This window comes from Chroicocephalus ridibundus, chromosome Z, assembly GCF_963924245.1.
Source record: "Chroicocephalus ridibundus chromosome Z, bChrRid1.1, whole genome shotgun sequence".
In the NCBI taxonomy this organism is placed as follows: domain Eukaryota; kingdom Metazoa; phylum Chordata; class Aves; order Charadriiformes; family Laridae; genus Chroicocephalus; species Chroicocephalus ridibundus.
In genome coordinates this window covers 34,823,880-34,846,512 of record NC_086316.1, presented here as the reverse complement: position 1 = coordinate 34,846,512, position 22,633 = coordinate 34,823,880, and the positions used below count along the sequence as shown (strand labels likewise).

The window sequence follows — 22,633 nt, the reverse complement described above, 5'->3', positions numbered from 1 at the left end:
ACTGCTGAGTCCACCACTAAACCGTGTCCCTAAGAGCCACATTCTTACTGGAGAACTCACAGTGTCTGTTGCAGATGTTCTCTAATTCTTGAGAACAGGTAAAATGGTGATGTGACTGGTGGTGGGTTGAAGCAGAGGTTCTAAACCCTGCTTAACACTGCAGAAGTTGAGCAGGCAGTGTTTTGTGCTCTAGCTGAACTGACACACGGTAGGATGAAAAAGATAACTGCGTTAACCAATGGGACCAAGCCAGCAAATTTTTTTGGGCAAACCCAATTATACTGGCGAAAGATTTGTATTGCTGATGTTTATTCTGTCAGCTAAAGTTCCTCTGAAGAGCTTTTGCCAGTAAAAGCTGTCTGTCTTTGCAGTATGATTCTGCCGGCAAATCTTTATACATAGACAAGTCCTTTGATGCAGCCCTGTGTCCAACTGGATAATCTTTGTTTTGTCTTGGAAAAAGTACATCAGTTAGGCTTGGAAATGGTCCATCTTTCCATAAAATCTGTAACTTTTTTGCCATGTGTGGCACAGGGCTCTTAATTTATTGCACATATTTGCTTATTTTAGTAGCTCCTTTCTAGATTTATTTGGAGTTAGAATTTTAAGAGTATATTTTAAGGAAATGTCAAGCATTATGTATAAACTCCCAAGAGCTCTTAATCTGTCAGCTTACAAGTTAATATTATCAAACTTTTTTTCCTTCTGTTTCTTTTTTCCTACTGTTATGCAAAATTTATGTGTGGATCCCTCAGGGACGAGGCACAATGCTTGACAAGTGAAAGCTTTGGCTTTCATTAAAGACTAGCGTGGTCACAGTGGGAGCCTGGGACACCAGTGCTAATCAAGTAGGGTCCCAACACAGTGGAGCCCTGCTCGGGAGTGAAGCTCAAGGGAAAGCATCGCAAGGTTGTATAATAAAAATCGTGTTGATTAACATATCATACATATGCAATGTCCTGTTTTGCTCATTAGTGAACTCACTGATGTAATGCGAATTACTGTTCCGAATTCTGAGATTTGCAGCTGGTTGTCATTGTTAGCGCTGGTGCAAAAGTGCAGACGGGGGATGAAGCGAACTATCCTGGGTTACTGAAACATCAAAATAAGATGTGCTTGGGACTCTACATACTTGGATGGAGGAGGCAAACTAGCCTGGTTTATCATGACAAAGTCTTCTTGCGCCCTATACCGCCCTTTTCATTTTTGTTAATATGCTTGTTTAGGGGAAGGGGTAAGGGGCTGTTGTTTTTTCTGCATTCTCCTTACTTTTTGCTGGTTGTAGAGGTAGTCTTCATCTCACTTTTCATGGACTACAGTATCTGTCAGTATCCTTATAATTTTTCTGTGTATCATCAGTGGAAGAGTTGTGTGATTCCTGTAAGGGTACGTGGAAGGAGAAGGCATAAGCTTGTATAAGTGTCTGGTCAGGGACCTTTTCAGTGCCAAGAGGGGATAGTAAGAAAAGGGGGAATAAATAGGAACATTCTGAGACAAACCTGACTGCAAAAAAGTAAGGGAGGCAGTAACAAGGACCAAACTCGGTCACTCACTAATTGATGAGGTTATGTGGAACATGAGAGTGTTTATTTCAGTGAGATTATTTGATCGAAGACATTGTCAAATAGGATCATAAGGAAAAGGGGGAAGCCATAAGCAAAATACACAGAGACACAAACCTGTCAGACAAACTTAATGGAGACAAAGGCAAGAAACAAACCTGGTCAGTCACACTAACTGATGGGCTATCAGGAAGCTGCACACAAACAAGGACTTCGTGACTGATAAGGGATGCAAACCTGAGGGTCCAGGATGTTGGAGAGGGTCAGTGGGACTATGCCAGCTGAGGAGGTGATGTGCAGGGGAAGGGAGTTGGGGAGGGGCAAAATGGCACCAGACAGAAAAGGGGAGAATCATGTGTAAACTGTGGCCAGTTTTTACACTTGCCTTGCCAAGCCCTGTGACTTAGCACTGCAGTCTGTCCTATTTTATGAGATCTTTTATTAACTACCTCGATGCATAATCTCATTCTGTATCCCATGTGTGTGAGTGCTGCAGGGAGTGAGAGAGACCAGCTTCAGTGGAGACTAGGCCAGCAACTGGAGTCTCTCTGGAGATGTTGGCACCAGCAATGGAAGTAAGTGGGAGTCTTGATGTCAGGAGGTGGCAGGGCTGTAGTTCCCTGGATTATCTTGTTGATTTCCTGCAGATTCTATATCCATAGTGACAGCTACTAGGAGGTGATGGGTGTGAGTTGACTGGGTGCCAGCTACTGGAGTCAGACCAGGGAAGTGGGCAGCCTTGGCATATGTCAGTTACTGGAGGAAGAGGGATCTAAGTACCAGCTGCTGGGGCAAGTGAGTGTCTCTGCTGCCAGCACCTGGAGAAAGAAGGGTGTCTGTCCCCAAAGCCAGGTACCAGGGTGATTGTGGGTCTCAGGAGTGGGACAGCAGGTCACAGCCCGTGTGCCTGTTGCTGGCTGCTGGTGGGGAACAAGTGTCTGTATCTTCCCCAAACCTGCTTGGCAAGTAGTGGGGCCCTTCTTCAAGTTTGGTCCCCCTTGGGACCAGACTCGGGGGTCAGCAGAATGAGTGCCCATGCTAGTATTTTGGGGAACCTGTAAGCGTGGGGTGCCTGTGGGATGAGTGAGTGAGTCCTGTGTATCTGCAGTGAGCACCAAACTGGACCAGCCAGCGAGTCAGGGACTCATGGAGTGGGTAAGGGGGCCCAGGATTGGGGCAGAGGTGCTCGGTGGGCAAAGGGGTACTTGGGATATCCACAAACATGCGTGTGCTTATGAACCTGGAGGGTGTCATGTATGTGCTACACTAGTGAACTCCTCTCTGTGACAGACCACGAGGAGGAGGGGACTTGTCTGCCTGTCCTTGTATTTCTGTGTGTCTTGTATGTGGGTGCTGTTGAAGTCCATGCCTTGTCTATGGCAGCGTATGTGACCAGCTGTGTCAATGCCCTGTGTGTGCTATGCATCTGGGATGCATGCTCAGTTTTACTACTGGTTGAACCTGAAAACTGGTTACTGCTGATGTATTTGCAAATGGGAAGACAGCAGATGTGACCCTCAGCCTAGAACAGACAGACCATCACCACCCCGCTCCCTGGGCACACTTGATTGGGCAGGAGGAATTCCTGGACCCGGAAGAGGTGACTGCTCCTCACGTAACATCCCTTAAGCTTCTTTTCCTTGCTGTTGAGAGAGGAGATTTTATTCTTTTATTGCTTTGGCATCTGATGTTTATACTCACAGTTTCCAGTATGCAGGGGATCAAGAGCTCTGTCACCATGGTGAAAAATCATGAGATGTGTTAGCATAGTGATGACTTGTCAATACACTGGAACAGCAAGTAATATAAATAACTAGGCTTGTTACTAATTTTTAACTACAAGTACTTTTCTTCATTGTACTTCCTTATTTCTTACACAGTTAATACATACGTGGACCAAACATAGGAAGGAAATACCAGTTTTGGAGTGGGCAGAAGAAACAAAATGCTCTTTGAAAGTGCATTTGAGGGGACTGATAATTTTGTTATTAATCAGACCGGTGGCTTACCTCTGGAAACAACATGATAGGCAGTGTTTCTGTAAAAGTTTTTTAACCAAAATTTGCTTGTAGATCTAGATAGCTGGCTTTTTTAAATAGTTGGCAGACCGCTGGCAAGGTGTGAGGAAAACAGATCTAAGAATTTCTCTCTGTAAAGGAATCTACTTTGCCTTTGGTTCATGGCAGCACATAGGGAAAGATGGTGTAATTAATGCTTCAGCTTTGTGGCCTATGTTGTCCTTCATTTGCTATCAGATTAAACCTGACTTTTTCACACATAAGGTAGGTAAGTAAGAACAGTCTTCTAGTAAGTACCCCAGTCACACACACAGAAGCCAATAGATAAAACGCTATTTCCTTGTTCATAATAATAAGTATTAGTTATTTTATTATCAATGTAAAAATTGAAAAGTAGAGAATGTTTTGATACAGTTTTCTGCTTCTCTTGTGGGCTTCAGTTCAAAATGTTGGAAGACTTTGTAGATTTCTAAAGCAAAGCTTTGAAAACTACAGTTCTTGTTTAATACTGCGAAGGTGTAATACCACTGTGCTAGCATTGATTTTTTCAAAGATCCTTTTTTTATCAGGTGGTGCATTTCTATCTCAGATTGGTTTTATACATCTGTTCCTTTGCATCTTCTAAATAAATGGTTTTATTACAAAGCTTGCTTCCTCAAAAAAATTCCACCTTTATTATTCACAGCTTTCTAATGGAGAAACATCTACGGGCATCATTGTATGCTTACTCTTCTCAGGGGTAATATAGGTAATTGATAAAAACAGTCCATTATGTCACTGTGTGTGTACCTACATAGCCTGTGCCGTGTTTCAGGGCTTGAGGTAGTGAAAGCTGAAAGTTTGAGGTAGTCGATTACTGTGGTGATTGTGGCTGTGAAAATATATGAGCAGGTAATTACTGTTACACTTTATTGCATTGGTTACAGGATATTACTGAGCTAACAGTCTGCAAAAACCTTCTGTGTGAACTGCTTCTGAGTGATATTTTAGGTAAGACTTTGAGAACAGAGTATTACATGTTTACTGAAATGCAGATACAGGATATTCGTTGTGTTTACTTTATCTCTACATTTTATCATTGCTTTTTAAAAAGAGTTAAAAACAATCAGCGTGTTTTGGTTTTTGGTAGCTTAAAAGATTCTTGGAAATCCTAGACAAATACAGAAAATCCTCATCGTCTGTGAGCTAAATTTCATGCAGAGGACTTTCACAAGACGATTAATGTGCAATAATTCTGTGGAAATACACTGCTGATCTTGCAGTGGAAATAAAACATGTTGGAAGCAAGACTCCAGTATTCTTTGCAGCTTGATTTGTGCCCCCACTTCTCTGATACACAGACTACAGTAAAGACCAGAGCTCTGTCTCTAATACCCGTCCTGCATTAGTTTATAATTTTATGTTCACTTTTGTCATTGGTCAGTAAGCATGTCTCTATTACAGTACGTAAAGGTTGAGTTCTGTGTACCTTTTCTTCAGTGGGAATAACCACTTCTCTCTTCCCCCTTGTTCTGGGTTGAGCAACCCAGGACTAATTTCTCTTCTAATGCTGGGGAAAACTGCACTTTTTAGAAGACTGTAGTGTCTGAATTCGTGAAAGTATTTACTTTATAGCCGGCTAGACTATGTGGGATTCAAGGTCTCGGTGTTTTCCAGCCTTGCCAGGTGCAGGGATGAGGAGGAGCAAGGCGTGGGCATTTGACCCAGCCTAGCCAACAGGATTATTTCATACCATGGATGTCACATTCGATATAAATTAGAAAGTTTGCTGTGTAGTTTCTCTCTCCCTTGATGGTGGCAGTCCGGAGGAACTTCTTGCCCCAGATGCCGGAGCCTTGAGCCCTTCCCTTCCTTCTGAAGCCGCAGCACTCGCAGTGTCCGACATTTGCTCTCCACTGCTGGGAGCGCACAGCTTCCTGCTAACAGAATTGGCTGAGTATAATTCTTGTATATCTTATATTAGTATCGGGATTAATACTGTTTTCATTAGTATCTTTCTTAATTATTTACTCTTATCCTATTAAGTCTATTTATATTTCAACCCTCATGTTCCCTTGCTTTCCCTGATCCCCCTTTCTGGCTGGGTAGGGGTCATCAGGTGATAGAATGATCATCTAAATGACAATAAATTGTTATGGGTTTTCTCAACGATAACACACCTTTATTAGACATGAACGTGGTATCAGGTTATCATGTAAAAGAAAATACCAGAATAGATTTATTATTTTTTTTAGACACTGGCCGATTTTCACTGGAGCTAGCTGATGGGCTTATAAAGTTTTGCAAGGGACAGACAGGTGAAGAGATGTCATCTTTCATATTTCTTCATTGTTGAAGGTATTGACAGAGTAGGTGAATGGTTAGACATTGCAAAAAAAAACATTACTCAGGAAATGCTGTGGCGCAGAGACACCTAGTGACAAAGAATCTCAACTACACTGCTCTCAGAAGAGCCACAGGTTAGTTAAATACAGCTCTGCGCTGAACTGGCTTGTCTACCTTGTAATGCTACACCTGAGTTAAACTTCTTCCTGTGCTGCTTGCTGGAGGTGAGATGGAAGAAGACAGTAATGCTTGGAAGACCATCTGGGCCTCGATGACTCTATCCAGTCACATAGGTGACTTTCTTTTTCATGGTTCTAGGATCATGGGGCGCAGCTCTTCCAGAACATACTAGACCTGAGGTGTATAATGTACTGAAATGAGCTTAGTCCTGGACACAACTTACTGTTCAGCCCAAGAACTTACTAGTACTGTAGGTATGATCAGAGTATTAGAAATGTTGGGATGTGAATCAGATCACTGTTGTTGGAGCGTATAGATCCTTTGCAGGTAGGGTATGCAAAATGCTCAGTTTACTAGCCCATTAGATGCCTATAGTTAAATTTGAAAATGCTTATAAACTTTCACATTTACCAGTTCGTATCATGGGAAGAATCATTGCCTTCTCAGTATGCATTCATGAAGAGGAAACATGCAGCTGCAGATTTCCAGTCAGCCTGGTAGGGTTATATAGGGTATACCCATCAGATTGTGCTTATTGTGTAAAACCTTCTAATGAAAATGCTACGCTTGAAAATACTCTTAAAGTATTAGTTTACTTTTATAATACAGATCTTCATGGGCTGCGGGTTGGATGTAGTTTATTCCCTAAATTTGAGACTGAGGGTGTGGAATAATTTCTTGTACTTCCCAGGACCATTAAGTGGGAATATGCAGAGGGTTGGAGAGGAGAGTGATTTTCAGATATTGGCAGCAACTCTTTTGGTAATAATTCCCTTCTGTAGTGGTTGATCATCTATGTGTGTGTGCAACCTTTGTAATTTGTCTGGAAAAGGAGAATGGAGAAGAAAAACCTCAAAGGATGTTGTCTTGGTGAAAATATCTGTTTTTTCCCAAATGAAGTGGAACAGCATTTAGATAAAACACAAAAAATTATTACAAGAAACATATAGAAGTATAACAAACAATTTTTTTTTAGTATGTTTTCTTTAAAGGATATTTTACAAATGGGCGTATTCTTTAATCACCTTATTACCATAACACTGAGAGCTTATAGAGTACAGAAATGAGAATGAGTAGTGCTTTTACCTTATTAATAATAATAAGGTAGTGCTTTTACCGTATTATTTAAAAGCTAGATACAATGTTCTTGATAGCTGCCAGACATTCTATTCTTGCTGCCTGCTTGGCAGGAGAAAAATACATAGCATAATGGTTGTAAAAAGCAGTAGTCCCAGAGAATGCTTTAAATATTAGCAATATGCAACTTGCACTCAAGGCATTTCTCAGGTATATTTTCCAGTTTTTTACTGTTGAGCTCCTGAGGACAGGCAGCCTTCTGTAAGAGTCATCCTTTACTTGGACATCTACTGTCATGAACCCTCAGGTGCATACCTGTCTTTTGATCTATTTTTCTCTATAAAATCCAAGTGGAGTTGGTTAAGGAGTTCAAAAGAGATTAAGCAACAAGCAGATACATGCATCAGCTTGTTTCCCTAAGGAAATGTCCTGGTTTGAGGTAAAACAGAAACAATTTTCTGATTTGTAATTTTACTTTTTAGCTGGGCCTCTTCTAACTGACTAAAGTCTGAAATTAACAGCATATTGTTCAGAAACTGTTCCCTCTCAGAGTGGTAAGACCTGATTATACCAAGGAACGGTATGCACAGAGGCTCTTGCTTAGACTTATTGCTATAACAACCAAGGTCAGCTAACTTCGCTGTTTGCCCCGTTAGAGGGTGGGAAGGGGAGAAGCGTAGAGGGGTCCCACCTGCAGGGAGGAGCAGACGGGACAGGTGACCCAAAACTGACCAGCAGGGTATTCCATCCCAATGCATCACGCTCAGTATAAAAGCTGAGGGATCAAAGGGGCAAGGTGGCTGTGGCTTGCTCTTTCTTCAAGGGCCGACGTCTGAGGAGGACCCTGTCTGTTCATCTGCCTTTGATCCCAATCTTAGCATTCCTGACTCTAGTTCCAGAATTCAGCTCCTGTCCATTGCTGACTCCAGTCTGGGACTTTCCCTGTGTCTGCTGGCGATGCAGTCGTCATCCTGGGAGCTGGATAGTGTTTTGTATATATTGTATACTTTTTTTCTTTAATTTTTATTATTCTATTATTATTTACTATTTTCTTATTTGTTATTATTTTCATTAAAGTAGTTTAGTTCTTTTTCTAAACTCCTAAATCTCCTTATATCTTCCTTTCCTCGCTGAGGAGAGGGGGGGGGAGGGCCATCTGTCATTCTGATTGGCCAATCTGGCCAAAACCACGACAGGAAATTATCAGATGTAGAATTAAAAATAGACACCCCCACTTGTTTTATATTTATGTGTTTGGTGGATTTTTGGTGCTTTTTGTTGTTGGTGGTTTTGAGATGTTGGTGACTGCTTGAGATAAGGTATAGTAGGGTAAAACTGCAATTTGTGTCAAAGTATTTCACTGAAAAGGGGTGAAATTTAGTTTAAAAGGCCATAAGTCAAAAGAGAGGAAAAATACCTTTTTTTTCTCTTAGACACCTGGACAAAATTTTAGGTGTTAAAAAACAGTGTGCTTGTGCTGGAAAAAACACTGGAGGACAAGCTATATGTCAGTGGTAAGCTACCAAGAAGCAACTGATAGTGTTCAGAAAATGAAAAGGCCCCTATAAAGTGAAGAACCAGAAGAGGTCCGTAGTCTAGCCTACAAGTAAATCTGAAATAAGATCTCTAACAAATCTGTGGGTTACCAGGCTCTGAGAGGGGCAGTTTAGGAATTGCCCTTGAAGCAAGGGCAAGCAAGCAAAAGCTCTTGAAGACAAGTTCAGTTTTCTCTGCATCAGCCATCTGCAATTAAATGTGAATTTGGGGTCATTTCACTTAATTGAAATAACGCTGTGGTGGACTGAAAAGGAAGTGGTGGAGCAAGTGGACAAGCTGGAGAGCAGCAAAACACGAGGATTTGGCTTGCACCACGAGTGTTCTGTCAGAGAAGTCTGTGTGCTGTTTGGACTGAAGGATTGATCCAGTGTAGTAGTTCATACATTGCTTTTAGGTTTTGTGTGTTCAGCTGTATTTTTCTACATTTAAAGTTGTTATGCTTGTTAACAGCAGAATGTGTTACAATTTTGACAGAACAGTGGGATGAAGGGGAGGGACATTTATTGCATTTGCTGCTGGATTCAGAGACATCCATGGGAACTTTTGAGGAGAATAACATCTCTATTTAATGGTTCAGTAGCATGGACACACAGTGAAAAGGAGAGGTAGTCACTTGTGTTTGGAACCAACTGGGAGAACATTATTTGGAGGTAAATGGCCTTCATATTACTAGCACTGAAAATTTCAGACACTATTTAGTCCCTGCAGAATTTTAGTGAAGCACACAGACTTAACCAAAGATGGGTGATTAGGTTTTTTTTTACAGTTTATGTGTAAGTACTTTTCAATGACCATCATTATACTAATAAGTAGAAGCACCTCTGTGCTGAGCTGGCAGAATTAAAATAGGCTGCAGTACAGAGCAAATGTCTGATTAGCTATGTAAGTACAGACTTGAGAGGAAAGGGTCGCAATACAGAGCACAAGCTACGTATGACATCTGCTAACTGACATGTACTGGATTCCATTGTTGTGAAGACTGTGCTTATACATCTTTTTATGCTTCTGTAGCCTATAAATGCCAGCACAGGAGGGAAGTATTTCCTTCATGTTGTTCTCTTTTCTGGTATACTTTGATTTTACATGGGTGTTAGAATTTTTATCCTTTAATGTTGCTAAAATTTAGTAATCTTAATAGGGAGCCATCACAAATTGTGTTATAAAGATAATAAAGAGGCAACAGCTTGCAGATGTTTAATTTCATGGTGTTTTAGTGCAGTCTTCAATAAGTCACCCCTAATGCTACCTGCAGTACTGAAGTATGGATTGTAATTCACTCATCTGGAGGTCAGTTTTGGTTTTGTCTTGTTTTTTGCACTGGCATAGAGTGAAGACAGTCCTAGTCCCAAGCGGCAACGCCTTTCCCATTCAGTCTTTGACTATACAGCAGCATCACCAGCCCCATCACCACCAATGCGACCATGGGAGATGACATCAAACAGGCAGCCTTCTTTGGCTCGGACCAACCAACACCACTTCTCAGGGGAACGATGCAACACACCTGCACGAAACAGGAGGAGGTAAGCAAGCTATGTAGACTGAGAAATAATTTCTTACTCTTCATGATTTCAGCTCAAGGGAGATGTATTTCAGGCAGCACTGACTAGATCATACATGGTAAATGTGTTAACGTTTTCTTTTAGCTTTAAGTTATTACAGTTGTAACGGAAAAGTTACTGGAAGTAATTCAGGTTGATGCATCATCCCATCATTTGTGTGAATAGTCAACTTGGGGAAAGGAGAGTTCATTAACATTTTAAATTATGGGGCTGATTCTTTTTCATTCTGCACTGGAGCAGTAAGCATTTAGAAGAATGTGAGGAAAAATCTTTCTCTTCGGGGTACTTTTAAAGACATTAAGAGTTATTGATTTAGTACTATAATTTTCACTGCAGTCACAATTATTTTCGTACATAAAAACAATCTAAAGATTAGGGGTACTGACTGGGGACAGTGAAGAAGTTAACATAGTTTCAAATGGTTGCTGAGGTGAGTGATTCACAGGTAACAGGAGTTAGATTTTCATGTTGGTTTTAGCTTGTGGCTCATTAACCTCTCAAAGCAGAGATTTTGGAAGAAGTTAAAATGGTCATGGAAGAGTAGAGATTTGTATGGCCAGGTTGGAGATTTGAATGGCCAGGTTGAACTGGTGCCTAGGTGGGTGATAGTATAGGAAAGCATAAAACCACAGACTACTTTACTATTCTAGTTAAACTAATTATCCAAAACAGAAGCTTTCATTGCCTCACATCTCCCTCCAGTCATCTAATGCAAGTTAAAACACAATGTCTGTCTGTTTGCTTCTGAGAAATTAGTGTTGTACTTGATTTGTACTAAAATTGAAGTGTCTGTGTTTTTTCATGAATGTAAAATATTCGATTTAAGAAATATATAACTGGTTTTCTTCTAATCCCACAAATCTAATTTTTCAGCCAGTATCAGTCAGGTAGTTGTGAGGCAAGAGACTTTAAAACGTGCTAGTTTGTATCTTTACTTCAAGTCTGTGAATCTGAAAGCTGGCATTAAAAATACACAGCTGTCAAAACAGCTTGTCAAACTTAAGAAAGAGCTTGAATTGTGAACTTGCAGGATTATTGAGATGACAGAAGACTAGGCCTTTTGTACAGTTTGGTACAGGGATGCTCTACAGGGGCATTTAGTCCACAAAATGGTTTTTACCTTAAAATGGTTTGAACTGAGATGCCTAGAATGTCCTGCATTTGGCCATTTTTGTTTGGTGTCCAGCCAGCCTACACAGATTTCTTTGCAGTCTTCATTAACATCTTCTCCAGAGTAAGTAGCGTGCTTAACAAGCTGAATCTAGACAGTTTGGATATACTGTGGGATGAAGGAGAAGAGTGGAAAGTGTAGGAGATGAACATGCATGGAACAAGTGTCTGACACTTAAATGCAGTCAGGTGTTACCAAGGTAGCAGCTTGCGGCTTGCAAGTAAACTGTGCTGCAAATGGAGAGACACCTCGGTGCAGATCCATCTTCACAGTCTGACAAGAGTTGTTAGGTTGGTTGCAGCATTGTGGACACAAAGCATTACTCTTTCTAGGGCCAGCTCACCTGCTCTTGGGTAATAATACCTGCTTTTGCTCTAATCAGAGACATTTAAATGTGTCAGCGCTTTGTTTCCATGCACTTGTCAGGGCATTTGTTAGCTTGGGTGCGTTGTTGCATTTGAGCTGCCTCTAGGTCCGTTCCAGAATAGTACTACACCCAGTCTCCTCTCCTAGGACAGGATCATTAGGGAGAACAACACATACATGTTTTATTTTACAGGAGTCTTTTTGAGTCTTAGAATGCTTTGGAGCTACATCAGAACTAATAACCACTGTCATGTATGAAAGCTTGATTCCTTAAGATCATTGTGAGTGCATCTGTTATTAATGCTTTAGATGAGGTTATGCATGTGCTTTTGAAGCAAATTTCCTGTTTTCCCTGCATTGTTTTATTTCTTCGCATCTCAGAGGGGTCTCAGAGTTAATGAAGTTTTCAGATGAAGGTAAGATGAAACGTGCATTCCAGGTCCAAATGGTCATTCAGCTCAAGGGAACAGATTAGGGCAAGTGCAAACAAAACCTCTGAAGTCTGGGTAGCGTAGACATCATTCTTACCCAACATCAATAGCATTAACTGTTTTGTACTACCAGTTCACTCCTGTTGGTGAGCACAGGCTGTGCTGGTGTTTTGTTGGCCATTTTTTCCATTATCTAAGTTACTATTTAGACCTTATCTCTTCTTATCAGGGATTTTGTACAAGGCCTAGGACAACAGTGCCCTAGTTCATTGTATTTTTTTCAGATTCATTGTAAGCAAATAAATACTACTTTTAGAAAGGTAGCCTTCTGGTGTGAATTTGCAGAAAGATGTTATTTTTGTCCAGCTACTTTGAGTACAGATAAATTGTGAATGTAAAAGCATAATGCATGCCTATATGAAACACAAAGCCATTGCAATTTGTCTTTACCAGTCATTGTGAAGTGAGGAGAACTGTACCATTGCTGTGCCTCACCTTTCAATCTGTGCTTCCTTTCCTCCTTGTCTGGAATGTAATTCTGAACCATAACAGGATTTTAGAATGTGTTACTGCAAAGAAATCACCCTTGTTAGAAGGTACTTTGATCTTCAAATACTAACTCTGCAGTTATAGATACCTTTCAATGGCTCTTCCTACCTGAGGGTAGGAATTCCTGCCATTTTTTCACCACTTTGTTGTCTCTTTGTTTTAACTTTGTATTTACCATGTTAATACTGTGCATGTAGAACCAGAGGAGTTGGTGGATATTTTTTTAAAAGACTTTGAGCACAAGTTTGTTACTGATGTTAAATAATAGTTTAGACCCATGTCTTGACAATTCTTCTGAAGACAATTCCAGTAATTCAAGAAGCATGTAGAGCTGTGTATCCGGGTGCTCTGAATTTTATAACTCTGCATAGGAAAAAATCCAGTTTTGATCTTTCAAGAGAATGATACTCCATGCATTTTAAAAAACACTCCAGAAGTTTTGCTGGCTCTGTTTTCTCTTAGTTCTTAGTTCATAGAAAAGTAAAGACAGACCTTCTAAAAAAGACAGGGGTAAGAGCAGTTTTATGAGAAGCTACCTTGTTTAAGTGCTGGTGGCAGGCAGAGAATTTCTGTTCTTCTTCCAAAGCGTTGGAGCAGTCTTTTGTAACTTTCTTTTGTTCCTGCTGCTTTTCCAAATGAAATTCCTTGCATAGACATTTTATGTTAAAGCATTTAGAGCATTTCTGTTACATAGCAGGAAATAGCAACTTAAAAGCAATCTTAGTACTCAAAAAATAGAGTGTCTTTTGCGTTAATATCTCTGTGGTTAGAAATCATATATACAAGTTTTATCTAATGAGAATGTGACAGATGTATCATACTAGTAATAAGTAGATGCAGAATGTAACAAAAACTTTGGGAAAGGAGACTGGAATTAAGACAAATACATTAGTATGACTGCAAATTTAGGTTCACAGTGCTTAGAAGAAAACACGGCTTGTATGTTCTGACATAGTAATTTGTAAAGATAAAGAAGACTATGTATTTTTTTGTTTGGTTGGGTTTGGTTTTTTTGTTATTAAGAATGCTGTGTTACAATCTGGCATTATGCCTTCTGTCTGACCTGTTGTGAATTAGCATTTGTTTCAGTTCTAAGAAAGGCAATAATGGCATAACATTCCTGAGAAGTAGGGCAGAAAAGCAGTGGCTTGAGATGTTGTGTCATATACTCACAGTAGAATCTGAATAGCTGGTAATATGCTCCTGCTTCCCCAGAGTATGTCAGTTTTCACGCAGCACAAAAGTTGGACTCAACTTGAGGAATGTCTAGATTTGCCAACAGGTTTCAGATTTATTTGATATTTATTAGGTAATAGCAATGGGAATAGAGTGAAGAATCTTAAGTTGTTTTCACACACTGTTGGAGAGAACGTGTTCTAACGGTCACTGACCCTTCTTGTCTCTTCTCTGCAGTTTGGTTCCTTCAGCCTGTTCTGTAAGTGGGGAAACCCATTTTGTCCCATGTAGCTTGAATTTGCTGTTGCCTCTGGGACCTGTAATTTATGTGTTGTGGAAATTGAAAGACATGTATTGAAAGTACTGGAGGATGGTTTTGTTTTTTCAGTTCTTTCTCCTTCCAAATAAGTGAGAAGTGACTTAATCAAAACCTCTAATAGTGAGTTTGTTACTTATGTGTGCGTTATTTTCTTGAGTGTTGAGCCTGAACCGCTGATCTGATTTACAGAAGTCTTGGCTCAAGGTAGTAGCAGCTCTGCTCAGAACATGCACACAATTATATAAGAATACAAAATCAAATCCTATGCCTGTAGATCAGTTGCTCAAAAAAAGTGGATGCTCTGGTCAAAATCAATCTACACAACAGTTCTTCACTCTGAAAAAGGAAGATTGCCACAATCACAATTTCCTGTGATGATCTGGAGAGAATTCTATGAGGTACTTGGTTATGTAGTGAACATGTGGGAGCTGAGAAATTCATTTGTTTCTTCAGAGGAGTCTACTGCTTTGTCTGCCGTCACTAAGTGAGCAACATTCTGTGGCCTGGTTGGAGCAAGGACCCTGGGGAAATCTGCAATCATGCAATGGAGGATTTTTACCTAGAATAAACGCACTGAAATCTCTTGAAGTTTGCTATCTTGACATTTGAGCACTTGTCTTGCAATCCAAGTGCCATTTTTTTTTACAGGTTAATATTTACATAATTGTTCTTCTAGTTTCCTTGACAGCATTAAGCTATGCTCTGTTAAGCACTTTTGTACTGAAAAAACTGTCAACTCTAAGGCTTCTAGCAGTTTTGTCAGTAGGAAGTTTTATTCCAATCTAATAAAGCTGTTCTAGTAAAGTTTTCCAATGTAAAAATTTTCTTGGTACTCGATTCTCATGTGGTTTTAGTTATTAAGAAGGATTTGTGTCATTTATGTAATCTCTAATTTTTTTAATATATTTCCAGTCCTCCTGTTCGACGTCAGAGAGCAAGGAGAGATCGTTTGTCTAGGCATAATTCCATTAGCCAGGATGAAAACTATCACCATCTCTCCTATGGACAGCAGCAAGCAATAGAAGAGCCCCGAGCCTTTCACCCACCGAATGTATCTCCTCGTATGTTGCACCCAGCTGCTCATCCACCACAGCAGAACGCAGTGATGGTTGACATTCATGATCAGGTAAGAGTTTGAGAGTACAAGCAGAAGGATGTTGAAGAAGTGGGGATTCTGTTGGCAGTGAAAAAACAAAAAGTCCAGACTTTAGATTTTTAAGAAGATTTTTATTTAATAATTTGTCAATGCATGTATTGGCATAGTTCTGTAGGCCTCTGGCTCAAACCTTTGAAATGCTTCTGAAGTTAATTTAATGGGATAAAGATGTGATATGATAATCAAGAATGTATTCTGTTTCACATGAAATACCTCTCCTTAGCTTAGAAGTCTTTAAATAGTTAAAATACATTATTTAGAAGTAGAATTCACAATGCCTGTAATTAGTTGCCTACATGACAGCACAACTCATGATAGTATTGTTGCATAACCAAATTAGCCATCCAAGCCTAATCAACTGCTCCTTAAATGACACAAAAAAATGAGATATGTGGTCAGTCCTGAAAGTAAATAACTCCTCTCTGCAACAGCAATTGGTATAGAATTCATTAATTGAGGACCTGTAAAAGAAGTTGTCCTATTCACATAACCTTAGCTGCTGTTATTCATTCTCACCTTCCTAATGAGCTGTTTTTACTTGTTCCATTTTAAGCAAGCAGGTTCCATCTTAGGAGATCATGAAGGAAGAGGAAGATTCCTTGAAATAATTACTTTTTATTAATCTGTGCTCCCTGACATGGGAGCAGTTTTATTAGAGCATCAGAGATTTCTTGTTTATTGTTTTTAAAAACAAAATTTGTAAGTCCAGAATACCTTTGAATCGTAGTTTGATGATTAAATTATAGAGAATATTGCTAGCTAGAAAACTGGGTTAAGTGGGCCTGTTTCCTAGTATATGTGTAGATACTTGGGGTCTGCTACCTCATAGTTATGTTTACTTTTCCTTTTCAGCTTGCAGGTTAGCTGTTCTGTTACATTTAGGTTATGAGACTTAGCTTGAGTGTTGATCTGAGAGTGAATCAAGAGACTGGTCTCTTTCGAAGAAAGAAAATTGATACAATTTTCTTGTTCTTTAAAGATACAAGTCCGAATTATTATTAAATCAGTCCTTTCATAGTTGAGAAGATTCTTTAGCTACTCGTAGATTAGCTTTTATGTGGGAGTTATTGCCTTCTTACTTTGTAAGGAATAAACTTAGTATGTGGAGGGGCAGGCTTAATAGAGTCTGAGAGGCTTCTGAATGACTCTAAGGTGCCTTTGAAGTTTTAACATGTTAAGGTGAGAGATCCTTCTTGGCCTTTCCAAAAAAACACTGATCAATAAGTAATATTCCATTGAGAAGAATATTTTAACGAACAGGAATTAAAAGCATGTGCCTCCTTTTACACCTTAATTGTGAATATGGTTTTTTTCTGACATGTAGGTAAGAGCTTGTTATCTTACTCATTGTGCTGTACAACACTGTTAAGAGTTCACAGTAAGTTATTAAATATTTTTTTTTCCTTTTGCTACAGATCCATCAAGGCACAGTTCCTGTCTCATACACGGTGACAACGGTGGCTCCGCATGGGATACCACTCTGCACAGGCCAGCACATCCCAGCCTGCAGCACGCCGCAGGTCCCAGGGTGCTCAGTGGTTTTCAGTGGGCAGCATCTTCCAGTTTGCAGTGTGCCTCCCCCAGTAAGTGAGTCTCTGTAATTACACCAGCGTCAATCTTAGACACAGGAACTTGGAGCTTCAGTGTCTCTGTGGCTTTAGTTGTGTTGGAAATAGGCATTATTTTCTCCCTATGGTTAATTGCAGTAGCATAGCAATGTAGGCCTTAGAGCTGGTAAGCATATAGCAGTTACCTAATAGAGTATTACTGTTTATAGTTTAGAGTCCTGGTGGTTTTTAATTAAAACTAAATGCTAGTTTATTGACTCACTTCTTATCAGCAGTTATTTTGCGTATTTTCAGATAGTAAGAGGAAGGTTTCTAATGCTTTTATTAGGCAGCTCACCTAGGAAAAAAAATCTTAGTAGAGACTTTGTTAAGAGATTGGTTATATACAAAAAGGTCTGATATTCCAAAGTCAGATTTCTTCAGAGAAGTAATAAGATCCTGAAAGATTACTAAAAGCTGAGAAGACTCTTCTGTCTCAAAATGCTTTCATAAGATGAATCAAAATATCTTTTAATAACGATGTCTCTCTACCATTTTCTGGGATTAAAATAAAATGCCTTGACTGGCTAATTTGCTGGCTTTAAATTTGAAAGAATTTGAACTGGTTTCTCAGAAATTATTTATGAGCTCAGAGATACCACTTTCCAGGTCGTAACATTCTGATGCTACCATTCTGTTCAAATTTAATCATTAGGTTCTAACAGGCACCAGAGCTGAAGAAATGTACCCTGAGAAGTTTCAGCAGTACAAATGAAGGTTGCAGAACCTGCTGGAAGAGTCACACCTTTTTTTCTTCCCGTTTTTCTAGTATAAATCTGTAATATCATACATAAATACTACTTATAGTGTCCAGTAATTGTTTATAATATTGGTATAAACATTGGTCTCTGCCAGCTGTGCATTTGCCAGCAGTGTGTAACAACTTTCCCTGTTGCACGTGCTGTGACCTGAGGGCCTGAACAAGCCTATGACACTGAAACAAACTGCTTGATGTGACCACCTATTTCTTTAAGTGGCTCATTGAAGAGTGAGGGTAATTTGCTTTCATCTTGTCCAGGTGCCATTTATCCCCGTGAGAGACAACAAGGCCTGCAGCGTACAGCTGGCCATTGTGGAATATTTCCCCTTACCTTTCAGATTGGTGAAAATCTGTTACTTGAGTCAGTGTGTATACCTGAGACAGGATGAGAGACAACTTTTTTCTTTTATTTAGTCGTGGTGTTAGTGGAGCAAAGCAATCTCAGACTGAGTACCCAGAGACTGGAACAATACTTGCATAGTAAATTCAGCAAGGCAAGAAAGCAACATGTCCTAAGAAACAACAACAGAGGAAAAACTAAAACTATATTGGGGCTTAGGGAAAGCCAAGCAACAGATGCTTATAATCTTACCCTCTGCTTTAAACAGGTATATTATCTGTGCAATTCATAAAATGTTTTATAATTCAACAATGCAGCTGTCCTTTAAATATATACGGGAGTAAAGCTCTAACCAGATTGTTTGAATTGAACGTACAACAGTCAATCAGGTGTGTTCAGGGAATGGATGCAGTACAAGAGAATATAAAGAATTAAGATTGAGTTTATGTAACGTCAGCAAGCAGACTTTATGCTTTCTTCTAATTTGTCACAGAACTGTGGAATAATGTAAGTTATGAGGGGGCTCTGGAGGTCATCTGGTGGTCACCTCCTAAAAGCAGTACCAAGATTTCACAACCCCTCTAAGCCTCTGCTCCACTATTTGACTGCCCTTGTGGTGAAGAATTTCTTCCGTGTATCTGATTGAATTTTCATTGCTGCAACTTGGTCCCGTTGGTCCTTGTCCTTTCTCTTTGCTCTTCAAGGAAGAGTCAGGTTCTACCTACCTGTCCATTCTCATGAAGTAGCTAAAAACAGTGGTGAGGTCTTTGCTTAGTTTTCTCTTTTTAAGGCAGAACAAATCAAATTCTGCAGCCTCTTTTATGCAGTGTGCTCCGAGCTCCTGGTCATCATGCTGTCTTTTAGTGGACTGATTTCAGTATGTCATTGTCTTTCTTTGGCACTGGGCAGGCCAAAACTGGACACAGGACTTCAGATGCAGTTTCACAACTTCCAAATAAAGGGGTAGAATCACTTCACTGGACCCACTAGTTACATTCTTAGCAATGCAGCCCAGCATGCATGATGCCTTTTTGACTGCAGGTGTACACTGTGTCTCTTGTGTACTCCTATTTGACATGTACACCAGAACCTAACTTTTTTTTCTGCAAATCTGCTCACCAACCAGTCAATCTCAAAACGTTCTGCTCCATGGAGTTATTATCTCCCAGTGCCAGCCTTCGCATTTGCCTGTGTTGAACTTCACATGGTTCCTGTCAGCCAGTTTCTCCAGCCTATGAAATTACATCTGAAAGGTAGCAATGTCCTCCAGCATGTCAGCTTGCTCACCAGCTTCATCTGTGAACCTCCCAGTATCCCTTGCTACTGTCACAATATTTGTCTCTCTCACTGCATATGCAACTATAAAATAAACAAATGTCATTTATGAAATACCTTTACCAGTTTTAAAACTTCTTGGAAGCATGTGTTCAAACAGCAGTTGTTTTCCAAAAGCCTGAATTAATGAACAGGGAGTTTTTGTTTCTTTCCGCTTGAAAGATAATGCAGCCTCATTTGTTCTAACTTAAAAAGTGGCATGAGCAGAGCACAGATTGTTCCAAACACATATTGGATCTATGGTAATCTTTACCATACAGAATCTTCAGATGAAACCTTTTCTAATGTGTTTCCCAGAGTATCTCCTATTTTAAAGAACACTGTGTGATGTTCTACCTGCAAATTTATCTTCAGCTATTTCAGAAAACAGTTTTCTATTTAATAAAATAGCATTAAAAATGTATCTTAACAATAGTGGCACTTGCTTGTTGTATTTCATTTTTAGAAAAATGATGTAGTAGCTGAGGGTGAAGAATAGTCAGTATTTAAGAAAAAACAGTAGTCAGATCAAATTAATCTGCTACTGTTCAGTGGATGTAAAGATTTATGTTTGGTCATGATCACAGTAAATTGAGGTGATAGTTCCACCTCCACTACTGTAATCTGATGTTAAACTAGATCTCTAGCATTTTATCCTATTCTGGTCCTTATGTACAGTATATGTTGTGTGACATGACTAAATAGAAAAAAAAAAGTGAGAGCTCAGAACTGGATCATCTTTCTTCATAAGGTTTGATAACAGGTATCTTATTAATTGCTCTTTTAATTGTCAAAAATGTAACATGTTCGATGTTACATCCATCCAATGTTCTGATGATGGATCAAAGAGCAAGAAAAAGAGAATGTCCATTTTCTTGTTCCTCCATATCTACAGTTAGAAGTAAAACTGAACACTTCCACAAAGTACATCCCTGCTCCTCTGCAGTGCCTTCATCACTTTACTGTTCACACTTTAGTGCCAAAGTTGCTTTTGTATGAGGAATTTCAAAGAGGAGAGAAAATGGGCTATTTCCCACAGTAGCTGTCACTTCGGGAGCCACCTTCAGAGCATGAGACTCCCCTCAAAATGCAGAACTGAGCAGAGTTTATGAATTATTCTTAATATATGAGGGAACAGAGGTTTTAAGGCACAGTCTGAGAGCTGGGAGTCCCTCAGCTCCATCTAGAGCTTAAAATGGTTGCAAGGCCGTTGCTTTGGTATGTTGTTTTGAAGATAATACGTGGGGAAAATAAAATCAACTAGGATAAATGTATCTGTTTGTAACTTAGGAGTCTGTCTAATGCTGGAGTATTGAAAACCGTAACTCCCACTGACCACAGGAGAAGTGAGAGCTACTTTGCACCTAGTAGATGTCACACTATGGTACTTCTAGAGCCTGTTTTGTACTAATCACTGTTCCTTGTGTGTTTGAATGAGTTATTATTGTGTTCGGGAGGTTTTTCCAAGGAGGCAAGAGAACTGCTTTGTTGTAATGGTACCTTTCCATAAGAAATATAGAATGTTTAATAGGGATTGTTTGTGGTAGAGGCAAAAATATGCCGTTTTCATTTTCTTTCAGATGCTTCAGGCGTGCTCAGTCCAGCACCTACCAGTACCATATGCTGCATTTCCACCCCTCATTTCTAGTGACCCATTCCTTTTGCATCCTCCTCATATCTCTACTCACCATCCTCCTCACTTGCCACCTCCAGGACAATTTGTTCCTTTCCAAGCACAGCAGTCGCGGTCGGTAAGTAATGCTTCTTACTCCTCTCTGCATAGAATTGGTGGGGCTGGACGGGAAAATAGTGCTGATACCTGACTGAGGAAACGGAAGGATCTTGTTTAAAGTAATAGGTTTTTGCACTTATGCTTCCTTAGGAAGTCTGTAGCCACTTACTGTGAAGATGAAAATGTAATTTTAAAGTTCACCGTGTTTCTCTTCAGATTTTATCAGCTGTTGTCTGCTGTTTCTCCGTAGGCCTTTACTTCTGACAAAAAGATGTGTATTTGCTTCACCAACTATTCCTTCAGGTATTTCTTTCCCAGGAAGCAGAAGAGAATCCAGAGGAGGTTGTGTAGTGCTGTAGAGATCTCTGAGAAAAGCTTAGCATAGAGAGAAGAAAGCAAAGAATATTACTTTCATTACATGTTTCTTTTGTATGACTTCTCAGTTAATTTTTAAATGACCAGTGCTTTTCCTTAGATAATGATCTTATGTTGTCTAAGACATATTCAAGAGTCCACAGTCTTCCTTTCCCCTTTTTCTTTTTTTTTCACTTACGGAAGTTATTCACTATACGAACGAAAGCCTTCTGCTTAAGTAGGCTTGGCTTAGTGATAGGAACTATGCAAACATGGGAAAACATGACCCTGTTTTGGATTTTGGGGAAAATTAGTTTTTCATATCTGTCCTACAGCTCTTGCTGTGGGATTGTCTGTATATTCATGTCCATTTATTTGCCCCTCTGACTAGAAGATGCCAGTATTTCACTAACGTAGAAATAGAGAGCAGCTTCCTTAATACTTACAAACACTGCTGAGCCTTCTCCGTGCCATGTCTCAGGTGTGGACAGGGTTGCAATCACTTTATTATGATGGTAGGAGAACTGCTGGGAAAATATGGTTTTCAGTGGTAATCTTTATGGGACTTTCCTTTAGAAAATGTATGGGCTTGGATTTTAGCTTGAGTTGCTTACTTAAGTTATTGATTAGGCTTGCCTGTTGACTTTCAGCTCTGGCAAGAAGGTTATATGTTAGTGATTTGACAATACCTTGTGTTTAAATTTGTCTCTGCATAACAGGGAAACAGAATATTCCTTTTGTTCTTAGCTGAATTTCTAGAAATGGTGGAATTCTGTGTCAGGAACAGAAAAGTGCGTTAATCAAACAATGGCAATTCCTGGTTATTTCTTGAGCACTTTTGGGCCTGACTGACGTACTACAGTTGACTAGATTACAATACTGAACTGGAATCTCATGCTTCTGAAACCTCTGGACTGCGTGTTCTTGGTAGGACTGCTTGCATGACCCTCCTAGGAAAGCATCTGTTTGATCACTGAATATCATTATCAGTTTAATCTGCTGGAATCGCCATGTTTCCTCTCCACTTTTCAGATATTCTGGCACAATTTCAGTTCTTGTCTATGGTTGTTTATTTTTTTC

The 22,633-nt window shown here is 39.7% G+C and overlaps 1 protein-coding gene across 5 annotated transcripts in view; it reads left to right on the top strand.

Moving 5' to 3' along the window:
• The window catches only part of RNF38 (ring finger protein 38), a 124,406-nt gene that overhangs the window by 82,063 nt on the left and 19,710 nt on the right, over positions 1-22,633 (top strand). For all 5 annotated transcript variants that reach the window (XM_063319517.1, XM_063319515.1, XM_063319519.1 and 2 more), the window contains exons 3-6: positions 10,046-10,239; positions 15,203-15,416; positions 16,862-17,029; positions 21,048-21,218. In XM_063319517.1, coding sequence (XP_063175587.1) covers positions 10,046-10,239; positions 15,203-15,416; positions 16,862-17,029; positions 21,048-21,218 — 747 coding nt within the window. The remainder of the gene's footprint in view (positions 1-10,045; positions 10,240-15,202; positions 15,417-16,861; positions 17,030-21,047; positions 21,219-22,633) is intronic.